Genomic DNA, 25,081 nt, shown 5'->3' on the forward strand with positions numbered 1-25,081 from the left:
TGGTCTAAATATTTATTTCCATCTTCAATATGGAGATGTCGGCCTCCTGGGCAGGTTGTTCGTTGCAAAGGACGTATGAATCAAGCCGCATACAAGGTTATCCTGGAAAAACAGTTGATTCCTTTTGCTCAGGCAATGTTCCCCAACTCTGAGGACTGGTTTTTCCAGCAGGACAATGCGCCATGCCACACAGCTAGGTCAAGCAAGGTGTGGATGAAGGACCACCACATCATATCCCTGTCATGGCCAGTCCAACCTCCAGACCTGAACCCCATTGAAAAGCTCTGGAATGTAATCAAGAGGAAGATGGATAGTCACAAGCCATCAAACAAAGAAGAACTGCTTACATATTTGTACCAGGAGTGGCATAAGGTCATCCAAAAGCAGTGTAGAAGACTGGTGGAAAGCATGCCAAGACGCAGGAAAGCTGGGATTAAAATTCATAGTTATTCCACAAAATATTGATTTCTAAACTCTTCCTGAATTAAAACATTAGTATTGTTGTTTCTAAATGATTATGAACTTGTTTTTTTGCATTATTTCAGGACTGCAAGCAATGCATTTTTTTTGTTATTTTGACCATTTCTCATTTTCAGAAAATAAATACAAAATGTATTGCTTGGAACTTCGGAGACATGTTGTCAGTAGTTTATAGAATAAAAGAACAATTTACATTTTACTCAAAAATATACCTATATAAAGAGAAAAATCAGACAAACTGAAAATTTTGCAGTGGTCTCTTAATTTTTGCCAGAGCTGTATTAATGCTACTTATTATCTTGTCCACACTGCCCAAATTTTCTTTTTATGTGGGTTTTATGAATTTTTTAATGAGTTTTTTTGCTTTTGTGTAAACTGATTGTTTATAATAAAGGTTTGATATATTTTGCTTTTTACTGTAATTATTTAGGTCGTAGTTATATGATTATGTATTGGTGTTTCTGGTACCTTCAAAAACTAGCTTCATAAAATTTGGCCATAATTTAATATGGTATAATATTTGACAAATAAATAATTATTTGTATTACCTGACGCTTTCTGCTCCCCTTAGGATTGTTTCCACGCCTATCTGCCATTTATATAATTATGGTTTGAGGCATTGTTTTATAGTTTGTGTATTGTTTGTCTTCAATAAAGTTATAACTGTTTTAATTAAAAAAAAGTATAATACTTTTTGATTCTGCAGACAGTTTAATAATTGTTGAGCGGATGAGTATGTTTAATAATTTAATATGGGTCTAGCTTTCCAGTTTTGTTTTTACAACTGACTGATATAAGGAATCTTCATTACCTCCTAGATACAAGTAAGAATCTCAGTATATACTTATATAAAGGAGAAAATGTTCCTCAAGTTGATACACCAAAAAATATTGGGCACGTGACACAATCCAATTTTGGATGCGTGGCAGCTCTGGTTCCACTGTTTTAAATGTAACTTTTTTCCTTTCAGGACCAGCGGGGGTTAATCTTAGTGTCCCTTGCTGGCTGTGTAGTGCAGTTGCAGAGTTGCTAGGTCAGTTGATGTAGGTGGTGACCACTCCCACCATCCTTTAAATAGTCACCTGATACATCAGCTGACTGCTGATTATAGAGTTTCACTATGGAGACCAGCCGTGCAGTTGCAGCTCTCTGGTGTCTGCTGTTTCTGGAGCTTGGAGTCTGGCTTCTGTGTCATCTGCAGTGTGGAGCTTGGCAGCAGAGTCTGGAAGCTAAGAGTGGTGTTTTTTACTTGTCTATCTAGTGTTTGTCACTGTCCCCTGTTGTGATTTTGCTTTTTGCTCCCTCTAGTGGTCATTAGTGATTTGACTCTGGAGCTTCTGTCTTTTCCTATATCCTCACCTGGGCCGTTAGTTCAGGGGCGTTGCTATATAAGCTCCCTGGACCTTCAGTTCTATGCCTGGCATCGTTGAAATCAGAGCTAATCTGTTGTGCTCTTGTCCTATGATCCTGGTTCCTGTATTTCAAGCTAAGTCTGCTTCATTGCTTTTTGCTTTTGTTTTGTTTGGTATTTTTGTCCAGCTTGTTCCAATCTGTATCCTGACCTTTGCTGGAAGCTCTAGGGGGCTGGTGTTCTCCCCCCGGACCGTTAGACGGTTCGGGGGTTCTTGAATCTCCAGCGTGGATTTTTATAGGGTTTTTGTTGACCAGATAAGTTATCTTGCTATATTCTGCTATTAGTAAGCTGGCCTCTCTTTGCTGAACCTGGTTCATTTCTGTGTTTGTCATTTCCTCTTACCTCACCGTTATTATTTGTGGGGGGCTTGTATCTTGCTTTGGGGTCCCTTTCTCTGGAGGCAAGAGAGGTCTTTGTTTTCTTCTCCTAGGGGTAGTTAGATTCTCCGGCTGGCGCGAGTCATCTAGCGATCCGTAGGCATGATCCCCGGCTACTTCTAGTGTTGGCGTTAGGAGTAGCTATTTGGTCAACCCAGTTACCACAGCCCTATGAGCTGGATTTTTGAATCTCGCAGACTTACACGTTCCTCTGAGACCCTGTCCACTGGGGTCATAACAGTATGCCAGGCCAGTATTAAATGTTTAATGCATTGCAGAAGTGGGATTATAAGAAAGAAAATTTTGAGGGTTTTTTTTCCCTCTCTCATTTTTTTTTTTTTTTTTTTCTTTTCCCCTTTACCTCAGAGTGGCTTAAGCTTGCTGCAGACATGAATGTCCAGACCTTGATTACAAGTGTGGACCAGCTTGCCGCTCGTGTGCAGGGTATACAAGATTATGTTACCAGAAATCCTAGGTCTGAACCCAAGATTCCGATTCCTGAACTGTTTTCAGGAGACCGATTTAAGTTTAGGAATTTCAGGAATAATTGTAAATTGTTTTTGTCCCTGAAACCTTGTTCGTCTGGAGACTCTGCTCAACAAGTAAAAATTGTTATTTCATTCTTACGGGGTGACCCTCAAGATTGGGCTTTTTCGTTGGCGCCAGGAGATCCGGCATTGGCTGATATTGATGCGTTTTTTCTGGCGCTCGGTTTACTTTATGAGGAACCCAATCTTGAGATTCAGGCAGAGAAAGCCTTGCTGGCTATGTCTCAGGGCCAGGACGAGGCTGAGGTGTATTGCCAAAAATTTCGGAAATGGTCCGTGCTGACACATTGGAACGAGTGTGCACTGGCCGCTAATTTTAGAAATGGCCTTTCTGAGGCCATTAAGAATGTTATGGTGGGTTTTCCCATTCCCACAGGTCTGAATGATACCATGTCCCTGGCTATTCAAATTGACCGGCGGTTGCGGGAGCGCAAAACCGCAAATTCCCTCATGTTGTTGTCTGAACAGACACCTGATGTGATGCAATGTGATAGAAAAACCGCAAATTCCCTCATGGTGTTGTCTGAACGGACACCTGATTTGATGCAATGTGATAGAATCCTGACTAGAAATGAGAGGAAAATTCATAGACGCCGGAATGGCTTGTGCTACTACTGTGGTGATTCTACACATGTTATCTCAGCATGCTCTAAACGTATATCTAAGGTTGTTAGTCCTGTCACCGTTGGTAATTTGCATCCTAAGTTTATTCTGTCTGTAACTTTGATTTGCTCACTGTCATCTTATCCTGTCATGGCGTTTGTAGATTCAGGTGCTGCCCTGAGTCTTATGGATCTCTCATTTGCTAAGCGCTGTGGTTTTATTCTTGAACCATTAGAAAATCCTATCCCTCTTAGGGGTATTGATGCTACGCCATTAGCAGAAAATAAACCGCAGTATTGGACACAGGTTACCATGTGCATGACTCCTGAACACCGCGAGGTGATACGTTTTCTCGTTCTACATAAAATGCATGATTTGGTTGTTTTGGGGCTGCCATGGTTACAGACCCATAATCCAGTCCTTGACTGGAAGGCTATGTCAGTGTCTAGTTGGGGCTGTCGTGGTATTCATGAGGATTCCCTGCCTGTGTCTATTGCTTCTTCTACGCCTTCGGAAGTTCCGGAGTATTTGTCTGACTATCAGGATGTCTTTAGCGAGTCCAGGTCCAGTGCATTGCCTCCTCATAGGGAATGTGACTGTGCAATAGATTTGATTCCAGGCAGTAAATTTCCTAAGGGAAGACTGTTTAATCTGTCGATACCTGAACATACCGCTATGCATTCATATATCAAGGAGTCTCTGGAGAAAGGACACATCCGTCCGTCTTCTTCCCCTCTTGGTGCGGGATTCTTTTTTGTGGCTAAAAAGGACGGATCTTTGAGGCCTTGTATTGACTATCGGCTTTTAAATAAGATCACTGTCAAATTTCAGTATCCTTTGCCGCTGTTGTCTGACTTGTTTGCCCGGATTAAAGGTGCCAAGTGGTTTACCAAGATAGACCTTCGTGGTGCGTACAACCTTGTGCGCATTAAGCAAGGGGATGAATGGAAAACCGCATTCAATACGCCCGAAGGTCATTTTGAGTACTTGGTGATGCCTTTTGGGCTCTCTAATGCCCCTTCAGTTTTTCAGTCCTTTATGCATGACATTTTCCGGAACTATCTGGATAAATTTTTGATCGTTTATCTGGATGATATTCTGGTTTTTTCTGATAATTGGGACTCGCATGTGGAGCAGGTCAGGATGGTCTTTAAAATTTTGCGTGAAAATTCTTTGTTTGTCAAGGGCTCAAAGTGTCTTTTTGGTGTACAGAAGGTTCCCTTTTTGGGGTTCATTTTTTCCCCTTCTGCTGTGGAGATGGACCCAGTCAAGGTCCGAGCTATTCTTGATTGGACTCAGCCCTCGTCAGTTAAGAGTCTTCAGAAGTTCTTGGGTTTCGCTAACTTCTACCGTCGTTTTATCGCTAACTTTTCTAGCATTGTGAAACCTTTGACGGATATGACCAAGAAGGGCTCCGATGTGGTTAATTGGGCTCCTGCTGCCGTGGAGGCTTTCCAGGAGTTGAAACGTCGGTTTACTTCGGCGCCTGTTTTGTGCCAGCCTGATGTCTCGCTTCCCTTTCAGGTTGAGGTGGATGCTTCAGAGATTGGAGCAGGGGCCGTTTTGTCGCAGAGAGGCCCTGGTTGCTCTGTTATGAGACCTTGCGCCTTTTTCTCTAGGAAGTTTTCGCCTGCGGAGCGAAATTATGATGTGGGCAATCGGGAGTTGTTGGCCATGAAATGGGCATTTGAGGAGTGGCGTCATTGGCTCGAGGGTGCTAAGCATCGTGTGGTGGTCTTGACTGATCACAAAAATCTGATGTATCTCGAGTCTGCTAAACGCCTGAATCCTAGACAGGCCCGCTGGTCATTGTTTTTCTCCCGTTTTGACTTTGTTGTCTCGTATTTACCAGGTTCAAAAAATGTGAAGGCCGATGCTCTTTCCAGGAGCTTTGTGCCTGATGCTCCTGGAGTCGCTGAACCTGTTGGTATTCTTAAGGATGGTATTATCTTGTCAGCTATTTCTCCAGATCTGCGACGTGTGTTGCAGAGATTTCAGGCTGATAGGCCTGATTCTTGTCCACCTGACAGACTGTTTGTGCCTGATAAGTGGACCAGCAGAGTCATTTCCGAGGTTCATTCCTCGGTGTTGGCAGGTCACCCAGGAATTTTTGGCACCAGAGATCTGGTGGCCAGATCCTTTTGGTGGCCTTCCTTGTCTAGGGATGTGCGGTCATTTGTACAGTCCTGTGGGACTTGTGCTCGAGCTAAGCCTTGCTGTTCTCGTGCCAGCGGGTTGCTCTTGCCCTTGCCTGTCCCTAAGAGACCTTGGACACATATCTCCATGGATTTCATTTCTGATCTTCCGGTGTCTCAAGGCATGTCTGTTATCTGGGTGATATGTGATCGCTTCTCCAAGATGGTCCATTTGGTTCCTTTGCCTAAGCTGCCTTCCTCTTCCGATCTGGTTCCTGTGTTTTTCCAGAACGTGGTTCGTTTGCACGGCATCCCTGAGAATATTGTGTCAGACAGAGGATCCCAGTTCGTTTCCAGATTCTGGCGATCCTTTTGTAGTAGGATGGGCATTGACTTGTCGTTTTCGTCTGCTTTCCATCCTCAGACTAATGGACAGACGGAGCGAACTAATCAGACTTTGGAGGCTTATTTGAGGTGTTTTGTCTCTGCTGATCAGGACGATTGGGTGACCTTCTTGCCGTTGGCTGAGTTTGCCCTTAATAATCGGGCTAGTTCCGCCACCTTGGTTTCGCCGTTTTTCTGCAACTCTGGTTTCCACCCTCGTTTTTCTTCGGGTCATGTGGAACCTTCTGACTGCCCTGGGGTGGATTCTGTGGTGGATAGGTTGCAGCGGATCTGGAATCTTGTGGTGGACAACTTGAAGTTGTCACAGGAGAGGGCTCAGCGCTTTGCAAACCGCCGCCGCGGTGTGGGTCCCCGACTACGTGTTGGGGATTTGGTGTGGCTTTCTTCCCGCTTTGTTCCTATGAAGGTTTCCTCTCCCAAATTTAAACCTCGTTTTATTGGTCCTTACAAGATATTGGAAATCCTTAATCCTGTATCCTTTCGCCTGGATCTTCCTGTGTCGTTTGCTATCCACAACGTGTTTCATAGGTCCTTGTTGCGGCGGTACGTTGTGCCTGTGGTTCCTTCTGCTGAGCCTCCTGCTCCGGTGTTGGTCGAGGGCGAGTTGGAGTACGTGGTGGAGAAGATCTTGGATTCTCGTCTCTCCAGGCGGAGGCTTCAGTACCTGGTCAAGTGGAAGGGCTATGGTCAGGAAGATAATTCCTGGGTGGTCGCCTCTGATGTTCATGCGGCCGATTTAGTTCGTGCCTTTCACGCCGCTCGTCCTGATCGCCCTGGTGGTCGTGGTGAGGGTTCGGTGACCCCTCACTAAGGGGGGGGTACTGTTGTGATTTTGCTTTTTGCTCCCTCTAGTGGTCATTAGTGATTTGACTCTGGAGCTTCTGTCTTTTCCTATATCCTCACCTGGGCCGTTAGTTCAGGGGCGTTGCTATATAAGCTCCCTGGACCTTCAGTTCTATGCCTGGCATCGTTGAAATCAGAGCTAATCTGTTGTGCTCTTGTCCTATGATCCTGGTTCCTGTATTTCAAGCTAAGTCTGCTTCTTTGCTTTTTGCTTTTGTTTTGTTTGGTATTTTTGTCCAGCTTGTTCCAATCTGTATCCTGACCTTTGCTGGAAGCTCTAGGGGGCTGGTGTTCTCCCCCCGGACCGTTAGACGGTTCGGGGGTTCTTGAATCTCCAGCGTGGATTTTTATAGGGTTTTTGTTGACCAGATAAGTTATCTTGCTATATTCTGCTATTAGTAAGCTGGCCTCTCTTTGCTGAACCTGGTTCATTTCTGTGTTTGTCATTTCCTCTTACCTCACCGTTATTATTTGTGGGGGGCTTGTATCTTGCTTTGGGGTCCCTTTCTCTGGAGGCAAGAGAGGTCTTTGTTTTCTTCTCCTAGGGGTAGTTAGATTCTCCGGCTGGCGCGAGTCATCTAGCGATCCGTAGGCATGATCCCCGGCTACTTCTAGTGTTGGCGTTAGGAGTAGCTATTTGGTCAACCCAGTTACCACAGCCCTATGAGCTGGATTTTTGAATCTCGCAGACTTACACGTTCCTCTGAGACCCTGTCCACTGGGGTCATAACAGTCCCCTGTGTTGTACCATCTGCAGTGGTGAGGCTAGTGCCGTTGCCGGCCAGGGCAGTGCTAGGTAACAGCGAGGGATGAAGTTCCTGACGGCGGTAGGGGGAAGGACCCACTTAGGGCATCAGGGGAGTGCAGAAGGTGTCCATCCCTCTTTCCCTATTGGTATGGCCTTCCTCTCCCCTATACCATCCCGTTGTGTGTTTCTTGTGCCATCCGCTGACCGACTTCCGTATTTCATGACATTATCATCAACCCATACGTTTTTTTTTTCCGGTGAACTGATGGCTCAAGCACCGGCTTTTGCTCAGCTGATCCAGACCCTCATGTTCTCCTTCTGACTTCTAACCCCGCAAACATTTCATCCATAGAGGAACTTTTACTTCCTCTATCCTCATAATATTTCTATGCTTCATCAAAGAATAACTTTACTCAGTCCTCTGCAGTCCGATTCCTGAACTTCCTGCAAAGTTATTTTCTCTGTTTGAAGCCCCTTCAGACTGTTGGGGGCATCTGGAAGAATTCTTGTCGGGAATAGAAAAGGTGAGGCTGCCATGAGTCCTGTGTCTGCCAACAGTAAAGCCTCCCGAGACCACTCATGTGTGGGGGCTTCTCATCCATGGAGGGGCTCGCTCACAATGTGTGTGGACTTCTCATACATGGAGGGAGTAACTCACAATTTGAGGGAGCTTCTCATCGATGGAGGGGGCTCATTCACAATGTGCGGGACTTCTCATCCATGGAGGGGGATCAATCAGAATTTTGCATAAGATCATGGCCATGAATAAGGAATGGGATCTTATTCTCCTCCAAGAGCAACTTCTCCCATCATTCAGATCAATGTGGTCATGTTGCATTTTCCCCCATGATGGAGGCCGTGTCACAAGGCAAAAGTGAGAACTAAATGGCTCGGGGAACAAAACATTGACACTTTGGGTCCATGATCAGGAAACTCCCCAGATCTCAGTCCCAGTGAGAACATGAGGTCAATTCTCAAAAAGTGACCAATAAAACCCAGAAATTGTGATAACCACTGAGCCCTGATGAGACAAGAATGGGTGGCCATCAGTCCGGATCTGCCCAGAAGCTGTTACCCAGCTGCCGGTGGAAGGGCAGAAGTCTGGAGGATAGGGGGCAGCACTTGGAATATTGAGGCATCACAGAAACTTTAAAGACTTGTCAATAAGTGTAAAAACTTCTGAAATATTTATAATTGTCCATCAGTAACCAAAGAAACATCCGACTAAAAGAGTGAAAAACAGTGAAAAAAAATGGAAAAATGTGAAAACCAAAATTTGTGTCAGTCTCAAAACTTTTGGCCGTGACTGTACAGGGTTGTTCTCTACGTGCGCACACAGCTCAGCATACAAACATCACACACATACGGCTCTGCTCCATCCACACTCCAAACATCAGCTCATCCAGCACCATGACAACCGACTAACACTGAGCCTTCTGGTTACGTGACCGCCTGACTCCTCCCACATGTGACTGATCACATGACTGTGACATCACCGCAGGTCCTGTAAGCACAGAACGGCCATATATCCAGTGTGCGGCTCTGCAGGTAGCGGAGGTAAGTGGAGACTCACCTTTACCGGGACCATTAACCCCTTCAGGAGCGGACCATTCTGGCCTTTAATAACAAAGATCGCGTTCCAATTTTTTTTTCTATTGCGATATTCTCAGAACATGAATCGTTTTTACTTTTCTGCCATTGTAACTGTATGAAGGCGCAATTGTGTTTATTATTATTTTTGCTGTATGTGTTATATTTTTATATTACTTATCTCAGAAAGAAATACAGAAAAAAATCCCCCCGCGCCCACCAAAGATTTATTCATTATTATTATTTTTTTCGAGGTATGCCAGCTACAAAAAATTCCAAAACTCCCTGATCCAAAAGAAAAGTAGGAAAAACTCAAAATATATTTTATTACATACAATATACTTTAAAAAGAGCGGCAAGGAATAAACACCATAGAGAGAGCGAGGCATGAAGTAACAATGTGTGTGTATGACTGCGGGCAAATTATAATGGTGATGCAGGGAAACACCCTGAAAAAGAAGCTACTAATCATGGAAACGGTATAATACGCCATAATGGTGAGCGAGGCTATAAATGACAATCGAGACCACAGCTAATTATGGAAGCCGATATATATAAGTAGCAAATAAAAACAGATAAACATTAGTGATGAGCGAACGTTCCCGGATAAGGTGTTATCTGAGCATGCTCGAGTGTTATCCGAGTGTCTCGAATAATATGTTCCCGCATCGGCTTGTCTTGCAGCTGTTCGACAGTCACAACACATGCCGGGATTGCCTGTTTGTTAGACAATCCCTACATGTGTTGTGGCTGTCGAACAGACGTGAGATATGCAGCGGCAGGGACTCAAACATACTTTTCGAGCACACTGAAGACCCTTGGTTAGCACAAGAGCATGCTCAGTTAACACCTTATCCAAGCACGCTCGCTCATCACTAATTGACTATATGGTAACAATATATCCAAGCACAAAGAATAGCGTACACGAGTTTTAATACAGACCCATAGCATGGCCGTCCTGTTCCTCATCTGCGCACGTCCATTGTCCCTTCTTTATGCTCTATTTTTGCATAGCACAATTTTGGGGTACATATAGCCTAGTGATTACCTTTTCATTTACTATTTTTGATGGGGCAATTAGGAAAAAATATAACAATTCCTCTATTATTTTTGTCTTTTAAATTTACACCACTCACCATTTTATTGCTCTGTACCATTGTATCGATAAATATGTAGAGATTTTTTTATTTTTTACTATGTCTGCACACAATAACAACGCATTTGTGTTGCTGCAATCAAAGAGCTAGAATTTTCCTTCTTTCTGTAATTGTTCGGTCCCCATAGGGCTTTTAGGTTGTTTACCGCATGATACCATATAGATTGTAACAATTGCATCGATGATTTATATATATATATATATATATATATATATATATATATATATATATATATATATATATAATTACACTTTTTATATATATTTATATACTGGATACATATATATACAGCTCAGGCAAAATTAAGAGACCACTGCAAAATGTTCAGTTTGTCTGATTTTTCTCTTTATAGGTATATTTTTGAGTAAAATGTAAATTGTTCTTTTATTCTATTAACTTCTGACAACATGTCTCCGAAGTTCCATGCTATGAATTTTGTATTTATTTTCTGAAAATGAGAAGTGGTCAAAATAACAAAAAAAAGGCATTGCTTGCAGACCTCAAATAATGCAAAAAAAAACAACAAGTTCATAATCATTTAGAAACAACAATACTAATGTTTTATCTCAGGAAGAGATCAGAAATCAATATTTTGTGGAATAACCATGATTTTTAATCCCAGCTTTCCTGCGTCTTGGCATGCTTTCCACCAGTCTTTCACATTGCTTTTGGGTGACCTTATGCCACTCCTGGTACAATAATCAGCAGTTCTTCTTTGTTTGATGGCTTGTGACTATCCATCATCCTCTTGATTACATTCCAGAGGTTTTCAGTGGGGTTCAGGTCTGGAGATTGGGCTGGCCATGACAGGGATTTGATGTGGTGGTCCTTCATCCACACATTGATTGACCTAGCTGTGTGGCATGGCGCATTGTCCTGTTGGAAAAAGCAGTACTCAGAGTTGGGGAACATTGCTTGAGCAGAAGGAATCAACTGTTTTTCCAGGATAACCTTGTATGTGGCTTGATTCATATGTCCATCGCAACAACAATCTACCCAATTCCAGCCTTGCTGAAGCATCCCCAGATCATCACCGATCCTCCACCAAATTTCACAGTGGATGCAAGACACTCAGGCTTGTACGCCTCTCTAGGTCTTCGTCTAACCATTAGATGACCAGGTGTTGATCTGGGGATGCTCCTATCACCACTGGAATCACTGTGGCCTTCACCTTCCACATCTTCTCCAGTTCTCCTTTGAGGCCCTGGTATTTCTCCAACTTCTCATATTCCGTCTTTCTGATGTTGCTGTCATTTGGCACTGCCACATCTATTATCATTGCTGTCTTCTGATCCTTGTCTACTATCACAATGTCTGGTTGGTTAACCAACAACTGCTTATCTGTCTGGATCTTGAAGTCCCACAGGATTTTAGCCCTTTCATTCTCCACCACTTTCTCTGGGATCTTCCACCTGGACTTAGGGGGACTTAGACCATATGCTGTGTAGATGTTCCTGCATACAATTCCCGCTACTTGGTTGTGGCATTTGGTATATGCTGTTCCTGCTTGCATTTTGCATCCTGCCACTATGTGTTGGATGGTTTCTGAGGTTTCTTTGCATAGTCTGCACCTTGGGTCTTGTCTTGGGTTATAGGATGTTTCGCCCCCAGCAGTTCGCCCCCGGGTACATTTTGCCCCGCATTTTGTCCCCAGCATTTGGCCCCCAGGATGTTTCACACCCGCACATTTCACCCCCACACATTTCGCCCCCAGCAGTTCGCCCATTTTACCCCCAGCAGTTCGGCCCCGGAGGTCTTCTGCTCATCTTTGCCTGATCTTCTCTTGGCTGTGTGGGCTGGTAATCGATCGCCATGCTGGATCCGGAGGCCACCACGAGTCCTCTCCCTCTTCCCAGCTTCCTGTTCTTCTGCCTGATTTCATCGGGGCACTGCGCATGCGCAATAGTGTCTTGGTGACAGGAGAGGCATCCTGCCCCCTGGATTGACTGATGAATGGGGCAGGAGTGAAGTCATGTCAGTGAGCAGCCAGGAGACATTTGGCCTCACTGCCACGGCATTCATCATGCTTCATGGATCAGTGATCCAGGCAAGATGAAAAGACAGCCAGAAGCAGGAGAAGACGTCACTGGGAACCGCTAGACTGCACTCTGTGAACCAAGGCTGTCTTTTCATCTTTCCTGGATCACTGATCCATGAAGCCTGATGAATGCCGGGGCAGTGAGGTTGAATGTCTTCTGGCCATTCTGCTGGGGGCAAAATGTGCGGGGGTGAAATGTGCTGGTGCAAAACATCCTGGGGGCCAAATGCCGGGGATGAAATGTGCGGGGACAAAATGTACCCGAGGGCGAACTGCTGAGGGTGAACTGCTGTGGGCGAACTGCTGGGGGCAAAACATCCAAATCCCCTTGTTTTGTGTGGTAGATTCCTGCTTCTGTGGATCAGGTACTTAGTGCTTGCTCTTTTGCCGCTATGATTAGGGTCTCGGAGTCACGCTTTCTCCAGCCATTGTTTAAATATAGGAGAAACTAGAGTTTTTCATATAAAAATATCGTTTATTAAGTAAAAAACATCAACAGACAGAAGGATTTCATTACTTATATCATATAGATTATATATAGATTATATATTTACATGAAAGAATAGAAAGGAATAATAGTGTGATCCTGATGTTATCAACGCAAAGAAGTCGTTATCATGGACTAGAATGGGCAGCAAAAAGCAATTTTTACTTACAAGTGGCTATAATTGTGGACATGAAACAAAAGGAACTCCTAATTATGCATGTGCTAAAAAGAGGAAGGAATATCCTCCTTATAACGATTCAATTGGTTTCAGCCAACTAAAAAATGCCACACATGTGAGCAAGAGCTGCCCATGAAGATAGTAAAGTAAACGGTTAATTACCCATAGTGTGTTAGGATCAGTCCAGGAAACGACCTCTCTCCCCGACGCGTGTTTCGCGAGAATAAATCTCGCTTCCTAACACACTATGGGTAGTTCCCTTTGCAGGTGGGAATCTGTGCCTACCTTCCTGCGCTTGTGTGTTGTGGTCCTCCCCTGCTGTGCTTACGGGATAGTACCCACAACTGTTGTGTCTGTTTCTCGTGTTCCCTCACAACTCGATTCTGATGTTCTCCCTCTACGTCCCCCTGATCTTACGGTTAGGACGCACCCGTATGACGGGGAGGCTCGGAGCTCTTCCGGGACTCTAGCGTCGCCCCACTCCTGTTGTTACCCCCCTGTGTCTTCCTGGGTCTGGGTGAGACAGCCCGCCTCTAACTGACTGTCCTGCCGTAGGTTTGAAGTTTGGCCTGGAGCTCTATACTTCCTCGGCATTCCGGCCACCGGTTATGCGCCTCAATAGGATGTTGCCTCGTCTTACAGCACGACTCCTACTGGTATTCTCCTTGTTGCGTTGATCTCGTTTCTCACTCAGCACAATAAACTTCGCTTCTTATCCTTTCTTGGGGTACCGCCGCTATATCGTGCAGGCGCGGTCCCGTAACGTTCTCTCTGGTTGCTAGGCCTCTGTCAGGATCCCACCCCTGACAGGGACCCCTCTGAATCTTCCCCTACAACACCCTCTGCCACAGGATGTTGCCTGGTTCCAACCCAGTCAGCTTCTGTCTAACTTCCTATCTAACCCCCAGTTTTACCAGACTGTGAGGAGTGGCCTAATAAATAGAACCCTTAGCTCCCCCTGGAGGCCCGACTGTGAAATGTATTGGTGTCTGTGATACCTGGTCAGATGAACTCCTTCAGTGCCATCAGACGTACCATAGCCCCCCTTAGCGGCGGAGCCACAGTACTGCAACGACCAGGACTCTGGGGCGCTGCATGTACATAGCTGGTTCTTTTTATATGTTATGCTAAATTTCTCCAGCCATTGGTAGGATTTTTCCATGTCAGCCACCTTCATTATCTGTCGATGGTACGTCCCATGCAGTGGCTTGCCTTGCCATGGCGCTTCATGTTCCTGTTCTTCCTTCCAGATCTGTTGTTGCTCCCTTAGGCTTTCTCTCAGCATCTCATCTTTTGGTGACATTTTTCTGATGTATTTCTTCATACTCCTTGTTTCATCCGTGATGGTGGCTTGGATGCTTATCAAGACTCAACTACCCTCCTTTCTGTTGGTATACAATCTTTGGATGTTAGACTTTTAGGGTATGTGTCCACGTTCAGGATTGCATCAGGATTTGGTCAGGATTTTATGCAGGTAAAATCCTGACCAAATCTGCACCTGAGGTCACTAGCAGGTCACCTGCGTTTTTCATGCGTTGTTTCAGCATTGTAAGGACATGCTGCATTCTGAAAAGACGCGCCGCATGTCCCTTTCCGCGGGTGTGCTGCATGCGTCTTTTAATGCATAGTGGAGACGGGATTTCATGAAATCCCCTCCACTATGCTGTAACATCTGGACGCTGCATGTTTGACGCTGCGGCTCTACGCAGCTTCAGACACGCAGCGTTTCCTGAACGTGGAAACATACCCTTAGGGTGGAGACCTCCATGCATTGTGAGGCGCTTCACATCTGCAGCTTCCATCTCTTCTTTTGGCCAGCACACTATGCCAGCAGGGTATCTGATAACTGGCAAGGCATGTGCATTGATGGCGTGGATTATAAATAAATAAATAAATAAATATATATATATACTGTATAAATGATAAGCCATCAATGACAAAGAGCACTGCTGGGAAGGGATAAACAGTGAAGGGGAAACACATGACTGAATTAGGCTACGTTCACATTTGCGTTGTGCGCCGCAGCGTCGGCGCCGCAACGCACAACGCAAACAAAAACGCAGCAAAACGCATGCACAACGCTGCGTTTTGCGCCGCATGCGTCCTTTTTTTGATTGATTTTGGACGCAGCAAAAATGCAACTTGCTGCGTCCTCTGCGCCCGGACGCGTGCGCCGCAGTGACGCATGCGGCGCAAAACGCAAGTGCGACGCATGTCCATGCGCCCCCATGTTAAATATAGGGGCGCATGACGCATGCGGCGACGCTGCGGCGCCCGACGCTGCGGCGCAGACCGCAAATGTGAACGTAGACTTAGTGCTGTGACTCCTTCATTCAAAGGATCGTGGGTCGCCCCAGACATCAGACCCCCACCATACATGCAAAAAAAAAAATAAATTGAGCTTAACTTGAGTTGGTACACATGCAGAGGTTAAACGCATGTTCACATTGGCCACAAAACATTAAAACCTACAAGAGAAAAAAAGTAAGCAAAAACCCTGATATCACTAAGTAAAAAAGCAAAAGTGAATTGAAATAACACAGAGTTTTTAGTAATACTGTTTTGATAAAAAAAAAGCACAAAAGCCAGCCCACCTCGTCAAGGTAACTCTAATAGGGACAGCCCTACACTGTCTAATATTAAAACCTTACCATGTGTCAATGTTGACCTCAGTGTGAATAAGGGCAGACAAAAGGACTGGGCCCAACCAGTGAAACACTAGACTGTGGAAGCCTTATATACATGTACCTAGCAATATGTCATTACTATACCATCAATTTAGAAGCTTCTCCATATTGTCTCTGTTATTTTGTGGGTTTTTGTACGATTTTACATGTGCTCATCTTTTTCACACAGCTTGACTGATATAGTCTATATAACGTCATTTTCCTGACTGATCCATCAGGGATGGATAAGGACCGAGACAAGATAGCAGAGAGGATATTACAACTCACTCTAGAGATCCTCTTTCGGCTAACTGGAGAGGTAATGTGGCATCATCAGAATTTCTCACATCATTATCATCTTCTACTATATAATTGTCTAAGGGTCACTTCCGTCTTTCTGTCTGTCTGTCTGTCACGGAAATCCCAAGTCACTGATTGGTCGCAGCCAGCTGGCGGTGTTATATACTACGCGGCTGTGCTATATACTAGGTGGGCAGTGTTATATACTATGTGGGCTGTGTTATATACTACGCGGGCAGTGTTATATATGCGTGGGCTGTGTTATATACTACATGGGCAGTGTTATATACTATGTGGGCTGTGTTATATACTTCATGGGCAGTGTTATATACTACGTGGGCAGTGTTATATACTACGTGGGCTGTGCTATATACTGCGTGGGCAGTGTTATATACTGCGTGGGCAGTGTCATATACTGCATGGGCTGTGTTATATACTACGTCGGCAGTGTTATATACTACGTGGGCAGTGTTATATACTACGTGGGCAGTGTTATATACTGCGTGGCCTGTGTTATATACTACGTGCCTGTGTTATATACTTTGTGGGCTGTGTTATATACTACGTGGGCTGTGTTATATATTACGTGGGCTGTGCTATATATTACGTGGGCTGTGTTATATACTACGCAGCTGTGCTATATACTACATGGGCAGTGTTATATACTAAGTGGCTGCTATATACTACGTGGCTATGCTATATACTACATGGCTGTGCTATATACTACGTGGCTGTCTGTGTTACGTGGGCTGTGTTATATACTGCGTGGGCTGTGTTATGTACTGCGTGGGCTGTGTTATATACTACGTGGCTGTGCTATGTACTACATGGCTGTGTTATATACTATGTGGCTGTGTTATATACTACGTGGATGCTATATACTATGTGGCTGCTATATACTACATGGCTGTGCTATATACTGCGTGGCCACTATATACTACGTGGGCAGTGTTATATACTATGTGGGCAGTGTTATATATGCATGGGCTGTGTTATATACTACGTGGGCAGTGTTATATACTACGTGGGCTGTGCTATATATTATGTGGGCTGTGTTATATACTACGTGGGCAGTGTTATATACTACGTGGGCAGTGTTATATACTGCGTGGGCTGTTATATACTACGTGACTGTGTTATATACTTCATGGCCTGTGCTATATATTACGTGGGCTGTGTTATATACTATGCTGCTGTGCTATATACTACGTGGGCAGTGTTATATACTAAGTGGCTGCTATATACTAAGTGGCTGCTATATACTACGTGACTATGCTATATACTACATGGCTGTGCTATATACTATGTGGCTGTCTGTGTTACGTGGGCTGTGTTATATACTGCATGGGCTGTGCTATGTACTGCGTGGGCTGTGTTATATACTATATATACTACATGGCTGTCCTATATACTATGTGGCTCCTATATACTACATAGCTGTGTTATATACTACGTGGCTGCTATATATTACGTGGGTTGTGTTATATACTACATGGCTGTGTTATATACTACGTGGCTGTGTTACATACTACGTGGCTGCTATATACTACGTGGCTGTGCTATATACTACGTGGCTGTGCTATATACTACGTGGCTGTGCTATATACTACGTGGCTGTGCTATATACTATGTGGGCTGTGTTATATACTACGTGGCTGTGCTATATATTACGTGGCTGTGCTATATACTACGTGGCTGTGCTATATACTACGTGGGCTGTATTATATACTACGTGGCTGCTATACACTACGTGGCTCCTATATACTACGTGGCTGTGCTATATACTATGTGGTTGTCTGTGTTACGTGGGCAGTGCTATAATATGTGGCTGCTATATACATACATACATACATACATATTCTAGAATACCTGATGCGTTAGAATCGGGCCACCATCTAGTTAGTAATAACTATAAATGAGCAATTTTATGCAATTATTAGATTAACCCTCTGAATTCGAACAATATGTGATTTGCTTCATGTAAATGGCCAAAAATGGATGGCTGCCACAATTTTACACTTTGCTAAATTTTGCGTCAGCCATATATAGCTTACCTGACCTCAGGCACGGCTGCGTGGGCTACCCAATAATACTGTACAGCCATCACATAAAATAGCCTAGCTTATCAGGAGGGACTGTCATAGCCAGTGTGAAGCAGACAATGGAAATGCTGTAGCCATTTTATAATGAATCTGGATAGAGAGAGGAAATCACAGCTTAGCCATAGAGATAGCAAAAGAGTGAACAAAAAAAGAGAGTCATGAAACCCTGAATAAACTGTCATGGCCAAAAGTGTTGTCACCCTTGAAATTGTTCAAGAAAATTAAGTATTTCTCCATGAAAATTATTGTAATTACACGCTTTGTTATGCACATGTTTATTTCCTTTGTGTGTATTGGAACTACACAAAAAAAGGAGAAAAAAAGGTGAATTGGACATAATTTCACACTAAACCCCAAATATGAGCCAGACAAAATTTGTGTCACGTTTCCAAATTATGGGTAAACAACTTTTGTTTCAAGCATGAGATACTCGTTGAAACTCACCTGTGGCAAGTAATAAGTGTGGGCAATATGAAACCAGATAAAAAGAGAAGGAGAGCTTGACTCAATCTTTGTATTGTGTGTCTGTGTGTACCTCATTGAGCATAGAGAGCAGAAAGAGAAGAGAGAGAACTGTCTGAAGATTTGAGAACCAAAATAGTTGAAAAATGTCAACAATTTCAAGGTTACACGTCCATCTCCAGATTTCTTGAAAATTGCTGAAAGTTTGCAAGGCAAGATAGTTTGGATGATGGATAAGCAGCCCCAATCAAGTTCCAAAGAAAATCAAGCTGTCCTGCAGGCTCAGGGTGCATCAGTGTCAGGGTGAACTAACTGTCCACATGTGAATGAAATAAAAAGCTAAGGCAGTAGACCCAGGAGGACCCCACTGCTAACACAGAGGCATAAAAAAGCTAGAGAGCAGTTTGCCAAAATGTACATGAGTAAGCCAAAGTCCTTCTAGGAAAGCGTCTCGTGGACAGATGAGACCAAGAGAGAGCTTTTTGGTAAAGTACATCATTCTACTATTTCCTGCAAATGGAATGAGGCCTTAAAAGAACACAGTACCTACAGTAAATATGCTGGCGGGTCAGAGATTTTTTTATGCCTCTGGCACTGGTGCCTTGACTGTGTGCAAGTCATCATGACATCTGAAGATTAGCAAAGGATTTTGGATGGCAATGTAGTGCTCAGTGTAAGAAACCTGGGTTGCGTCCTAGGTCATGGGTCTTCCAGCAGGACAATGTCCCCAAATTTACTTGAAAAAGCTCCCAGAAATGGATGGAAACAAAGTGCTGGAGAGTTCTGAAGTGTTAATGGCTTTAGGTAAGCAATTGATAGCAGTTCTTTATTCCAAAGGGTGTGCAACCAAATATTAAGTTGAGGGTGCCAACAATTTTGTCCAGCTCATTTTTGGGGTTTTGTGTGAAATGATGTCCTTTTTTTCTCTGTTTTTAGTGTTGTTCCAATACACACAATGGAAATAAACATGTTTAATTGCAATAATTTCTGGGAGAAATACTTCATTTTCTGGAACAATTTCAAGGGTGAACAAACTTTCAGCCATGACTGTATAGTGTGTGCCAGCACAATAGTGAAGAATGGTTACGATCCGTTTACCCAGAGCCAGATATGCTGAGGTCACTGTGACATTACTAAGGCTCTGTTTGTGTTAAAGAGACTGAATGTGGCTGGATACAGTCCTAGGAGTCCTTTAGAGTTATACACATCTTTTTAGGGCAATTTGGATGCCTTGGAGTAATTTTGAGTCTCCACAAATCGAATGACCTGGCAGAATCTGGCAATGCCGACAAATCTGAATTGCAAAAGATTTGCTCATTTCTAATAATACAGTTGGATATGACTGAAATGATGAGAGATCCTGGAAATTTCTGTAGTGATATTATTAATGTCTACATACACAGGATTACACAGTAGTGAAGAAGAACTCTAGCGATCATTGGCAGGCCCCTGTGTGTGAAGGATGGGGAGGAACCATGAGTCCAATCCCGGGGTCTCCACTGCACCCTCAGATACTTGAGGACATCGATGACCAGAAGATCCTAGAACTCACCTACAAGATGATTGAGCTGCTGACTGGAGAGGTGACACTGCTGGGAATGCTGGGACATTATACAGTAACGCTATGAAGGGATCGGGGGGATGACGGTATCATTGTATGTGGCAGGTTCCTATAAGATGTCAGGACGTCACCGTCTACTTCTCCATGGAGGAGTGGGAGTATCTAGAAGGACACAAGGATCATTACAAAGACGTGATGATGGAGGTTCACCAGCCCCGAATATCACCAGGTAATAGACAGGACTAAATACACATGGCTTATAATTATCTGTATGTGAAGAATTAATGCAGTCCATGTATGTGTTTCCTACAGTTTTATCCGCTAAGAGAACAACTCCAGAGAGATGTCCCAGTCCTCTTCTTCCTCTGGATCATCAGGTAGATGAAGACGGAGACGGATTTTGTGTTCAGTCTTGTTTTATCCAACAAGATTCCCACACTTACAACTATTTCACAACAAACGATAATATCTCTGAAATTGCCATGAAATACAATGGTTGAGTCTCGAACCACCAAAACTATCCTTCCATACTTCTGACAACAAATGTCAAGCACAGGGATTAAGAATACATAGAAAATTTACACGTTAGCTAAAAATCAATCAAATAATCTTATTCTTATGACAAGATTTGTGACCAAGAGAAAGAACGCAATTACAAAAATATAGAGCAACGTAGGCCCTCAAAACTTCTGAACTGTGGTTATTAAAAAAAACAACATAGTAATCAATTATCTTTTGACTTTTACAATATTTCTACCATAGTTTTCTGATGAGGAAGAAGATCTGGACCATAGTCCAATTCTAAAAATAAAAATAGAAGAGATCGATTTGTGGGGTGATGAGGAGTGTAAAGAGGAGATTCCTACAGATAACTGCTTGGGTAAGTAATGGCCACAGGTTAGATTCACATTCTACTTATCCACTGGCTGCAACAATATTGTGTTTAGTTTTTTCAAGGTAACTTGTTTTACAGTTTTAGTGATTAAATTGACTCCATATTGCTATAGTGCTTGTTAATAATTTTATAACCTTCAATTTTACAATAAAAGGTGAGGTCTAAGGGGTAATGTCTCTCCTTGTGAAGAGTGACCAGCCAAGCCTGGCATGTCAGAGGGAAGAGACTTATAAACCAAGCATCGTCCCCTAGAAAATTAAATATGCAAATTTGCCTCTTCAGAGAGGAACAGGACTAGAATTCTAGTGCCACCTATTGTAAGCAGAGATCCTAAAAGTCAATATCAACTCTTTAACGAGCCTTGCAATATGACTTAGGATAAAAGCCAAACCTGTATCTCCCCATTGCAGACATCATGTTTCTGGATGTTTCCCCTCATCAGTATAAAGTGTGAGATCTGATTTGCCTAGGTGGGAAACTATGGACTGGGGAATAAGTTGGAATCGTTTCTCCTTCTGGAGAGTGACAAGCCAAGCCTGGCATGTCAGAGTAAGGCTATTTTCACACTAGCGTCGGGCTTCGCGTCGGGCCGAGGTTACCGACGCTAGCGTTCTCTGCGCCGCACAATGGGGGCAGCGGATGCATTTTTCCAGCGCATCCGCTGCACCATTGTGAGGTGCGGGGAAGTGGGGGCGGAGTTCTGGCCGCGCATGAGCGGTCGGAAAAAGCGGACCGTCGGCGGCAAAAAATGTTACATGTAGCGTTTTTTTGTGCCGACGGTCCGCCACAGCACGACGCAACCGTCGCACGACGGTTGCGACGTGTGTCAATCCGTCGCAATACGTCGCTTAATGTTAGTCTATGGGGAAAAAACGCATCCTGCAAGCACTTTTGCAGGATGCGTTTTTTCCGCATTGTGACGGATTGCAGTTAACGCTAGTGTGAAAGTAGCCTTAGGAGACTCATAATTATAGATGGGCGGACACCTGGATGGTCGGGTTCGGCCAAACAGTTACAAAACATTTGGGTACCAGAACAGTACGCAGACCCGAACCTGGACCCCATTCACTTGAACGGGGGCCCAAACATCTAAGGGCTTGGCTGTAGACTATGGACTTTTTAATGTCTTTTGGGTGGAAGCTGTCCCATCTGAGGTATATGGGATGGTCAATTGGTTTCCAATACAATCCGATTACTGGATTGAACCATTTTGAATTTTTATGGTGGTATCTAGAAAGTTGATTTCTATTTTTGAGTGGTCCAATGTCAAGTTTGTTGTGGGATGAAATGTATTGAATTGCTTTTCCCACTGAGAGCATTCTTTTTTTCATATAAAGTGACACATGCTAGTTTTGGAGAATGGAATTGCGTCAATATGTGAAGTAGAAAGTACATGGTTATGTTATCCAAAGCCAGTAATATTCATTTTTATTTTCGGCAGATGACTTATCTAGAAGCTTGGAGAAACATCTGATAACTTTAGATTTTAAGGAAGAGGATTCTGGTATTACACAATATGCACATGAAGAACATGTTGTTTTTCCAGATTTTGACTCCGCTACACACAACAAAAATATACCATCTGATTCATTTAACCAGGTCCTATCTTCTCATTTATCACAAACTGTTAAGGAAAATGAAATTCACAGAGGCGGTGTGGCTCAACAAAGACTTCACAAAAGAGAAAAGTTATTTATATGTTCAGAATGTGGGAAATGGTTTCACCAAATGTCTGATCTTGTGAGACATGAAAGAAGTCATGCAAGGGAGAAGCCGTATTCATGTTCAGAATGTCAGAAATGTTTTTATCAGAAATCACATCTTGTTACACATCAAAGAAGTCACACAGGAGAGAAGCCGTATTCATGTTCTGAATGTGATAAATGTTTTAACCACAAATCAAATCTTGTTAGACACCAGAGAATTCACACAGGAGTGAAGCCATATACATGTGCAGAATGTGGGAAACGTTTTGCAGATCAATCAAATCTAGGTAAACATGAGAGAAGTCACAAAGGGGAAAAGCCATATTCATGTTTTGAATGTTCAAAATGCTTTATGCATAAATCAGATCTTCGTATACATCAAAGAACTCACACTGGGGAGAAACCATACTCATGCACAGTATGCGGAAAATGTTTTGCACAACAGTCAGATCGTATTAAGCACGAAAGAAGTCACAAAGACGGAAAGCTTTATTCATGTTTAGAATGTGGAAAATATTTTAGCCAAAAAGCACATTTTTCTATACATAAGAGAAGTCACACAGGAGAAAAGCCATATCCGTGTTCCGAATGTGGGAAATATTTTTTCCAGAAATCGCATCTTACTACACATCAGAGAAGTCATACAGGGGAGAAGCCATTTTCATGTTCAGAATGTGAGAGATGTTTTTCACGGAAATCAATTCTTCTTAAGCATCAAAAAAGTCACAAAGGGAAGTAGCAGTTTTCTTTTATATATATTTTACTGACTAATTATACAAAAATCATTAGAAAAGGTTTTATTAAAACATTTATGATTATTAAAATGTACATTATTACAATGTATTTGGGCTTATCTTCTTTTATTTATTTTTTATATTGCATTATAGCTTGAGGACTTATAGAGCATGGGCATTTTGAATGTAGTATTTTGGAATGGACGTTAGGATAATCACCACACACATCCCGTGACTCAAGAGTCCCTCCATGTCTGTAGTGTGCCATGGTGCCAAGGAACCGACTCTTGCCCATGACTACCTCGTTACAAAAACAGAAGTTCATCAAGTTGCACCTATAACCTAACATTTATCCTGGGGATACCTCATAACGCAAATCCCAATTGCCCCATGTTATTGTAAAAATTCTCCTTTACTTTCCTCATAGGGCAATCAAACTAATTCCCTGGTTCAATTTCCCATCACTATAATCGATTTGTATGATTCGGTCTATCGGCCATGACAGCAATCTCTGATAGCTGGACAGGAGCCATGAGAACCACCTCTTACCTGAAGGCATCCGTGACCCTTCTTTTGATTAGCCACTCTGATGTGACATCATTATTGCTGCATGATACCATGCAAACTAATCAAAAGAAAAGCAGCAGGTGACATTACGTAATAGAAATGACTCACGACTCCACATATTACTGTCGAGGCAAATGGACCAGATCGTGTTAATAGATTTGCATCAACTCTACACATTACCGAACCTAGTAAAAAAGGTATAAAATTAACCATTATCTCAACTGGAATTTTGGATCTTCTGCAAACTGCTCCAGGTCTCATATTTGAGACTGCAATTTTAAGTTCTCTCAACAGGTGTTCAATGGGAGTTAGATCCGGACTTATTGCTGGTCACTTCAGAACTCTCCAGCGCTTTTTTCCATCCATTTCTAGGTGCTTCTTGAAGCTTGTAAGTACTGTGTTCTTTTTCTTTGTAGGTCTCATTCTGTTTCAGTAAACAGTAGAATGATAAGCTTTACGAAAAAGCCCTATATTGGTCTCATCTGTCCACAAGATGTTTTGAAAATTTTAAAAAGTTCCATCTCCTTCAATAGAACCCAAGGTTTGTTCAATTTAAACATGTTGAAAAGCTTCAGAACAGCACTCATAACAGGGGATGCACAGTGACGCGTTTCGATCACAAAGCTGTGATAAAGATTGTTCTGCGATCGAAACCCGTTGCTGTGCCTCCCTGTTATGAGTGTGTAGTATGTTAGCAGGTGCGTAGGATGCAGTGACACACAGGAGGCAGAGCAAGGGTTAACAGGTACTTTGATATAAAACAGAGGTATTACAAACAGGGAGGTAAAGGGTGTGAACTTGCGGATTGGGAAAGTCAAATGCAGAAGGTAAAAACTTATCAGTCTCTGTGCAGTGGAGGAAGATGGCTGGAAGATCCCTCGGCGACGCCGCAGGCGGCTCGAGATGTCTCCGATCCACTCCCGCAGATGGGTGATGCACTGTCTCCTTGCGATGACGAGTCCTCTGGGTCCTTCGACATGTGGTCTCCTGATCCAGGTACACGATTGGGTAGAGATGATGGTCGGCAGCACAGTGAAAGAAGCAGAAATTTCAGTAGGCAAGGCCGCAGTAGAAGTACACAGTCC

At 43.3% G+C, this 25,081-nt stretch overlaps 2 protein-coding genes across 2 annotated transcripts in view; both read left to right on the forward strand.

Moving 5' to 3' along the window:
• Positions 1-9,035: 9,035 nt before the first annotated feature.
• Positions 9,036-23,537, forward strand: LOC143769489 (uncharacterized). The gene is made up of 7 exons (XM_077258111.1): positions 9,036-9,110; positions 15,860-15,988; positions 19,937-20,116; positions 20,200-20,323; positions 20,407-20,471; positions 20,857-20,974; positions 22,431-23,537. The coding sequence occupies exons 2-7, from the start codon at positions 15,911-15,913 to the stop codon at positions 23,432-23,434; spliced, it is 1,569 nt and encodes a 522-aa protein (XP_077114226.1). The 5' UTR covers positions 9,036-9,110; positions 15,860-15,910; the 3' UTR covers positions 23,435-23,537.
• Positions 9,053-25,081, forward strand: part of LOC143769485 (uncharacterized) — a 52,461-nt gene continuing 36,432 nt past the window's right edge. The window contains exon 1 of the mRNA XM_077258103.1: positions 9,053-9,114. The gene's annotated coding sequence lies outside the window, so the exon portion shown is untranslated. The remainder of the gene's footprint in view (positions 9,115-25,081) is intronic.

This window comes from Ranitomeya variabilis, chromosome 4, assembly GCF_051348905.1.
Source record: "Ranitomeya variabilis isolate aRanVar5 chromosome 4, aRanVar5.hap1, whole genome shotgun sequence".
In the NCBI taxonomy this organism is placed as follows: Eukaryota; Metazoa; Chordata; class Amphibia; order Anura; family Dendrobatidae; genus Ranitomeya; species Ranitomeya variabilis.

Excerpts from the sequence above, each read along its gene's own strand:
- LOC143769489 (XM_077258111.1), top strand. The coding sequence starts at position 15,911 with ATGGATAAGGACCGAGACAAGATAGCAGAGAGGATATTACAACTCACT. Across the intron at positions 15,989-19,936 it reads TCTTTCGGCTAACTGGAGAG|GATTACACAGTAGTGAAGAA; the intron begins GTAATGTGGCAT and ends CTACATACACAG. Across the intron at positions 20,117-20,199 it reads TTGAGCTGCTGACTGGAGAG|GTTCCTATAAGATGTCAGGA; the intron begins GTGACACTGCTG and ends TGTATGTGGCAG.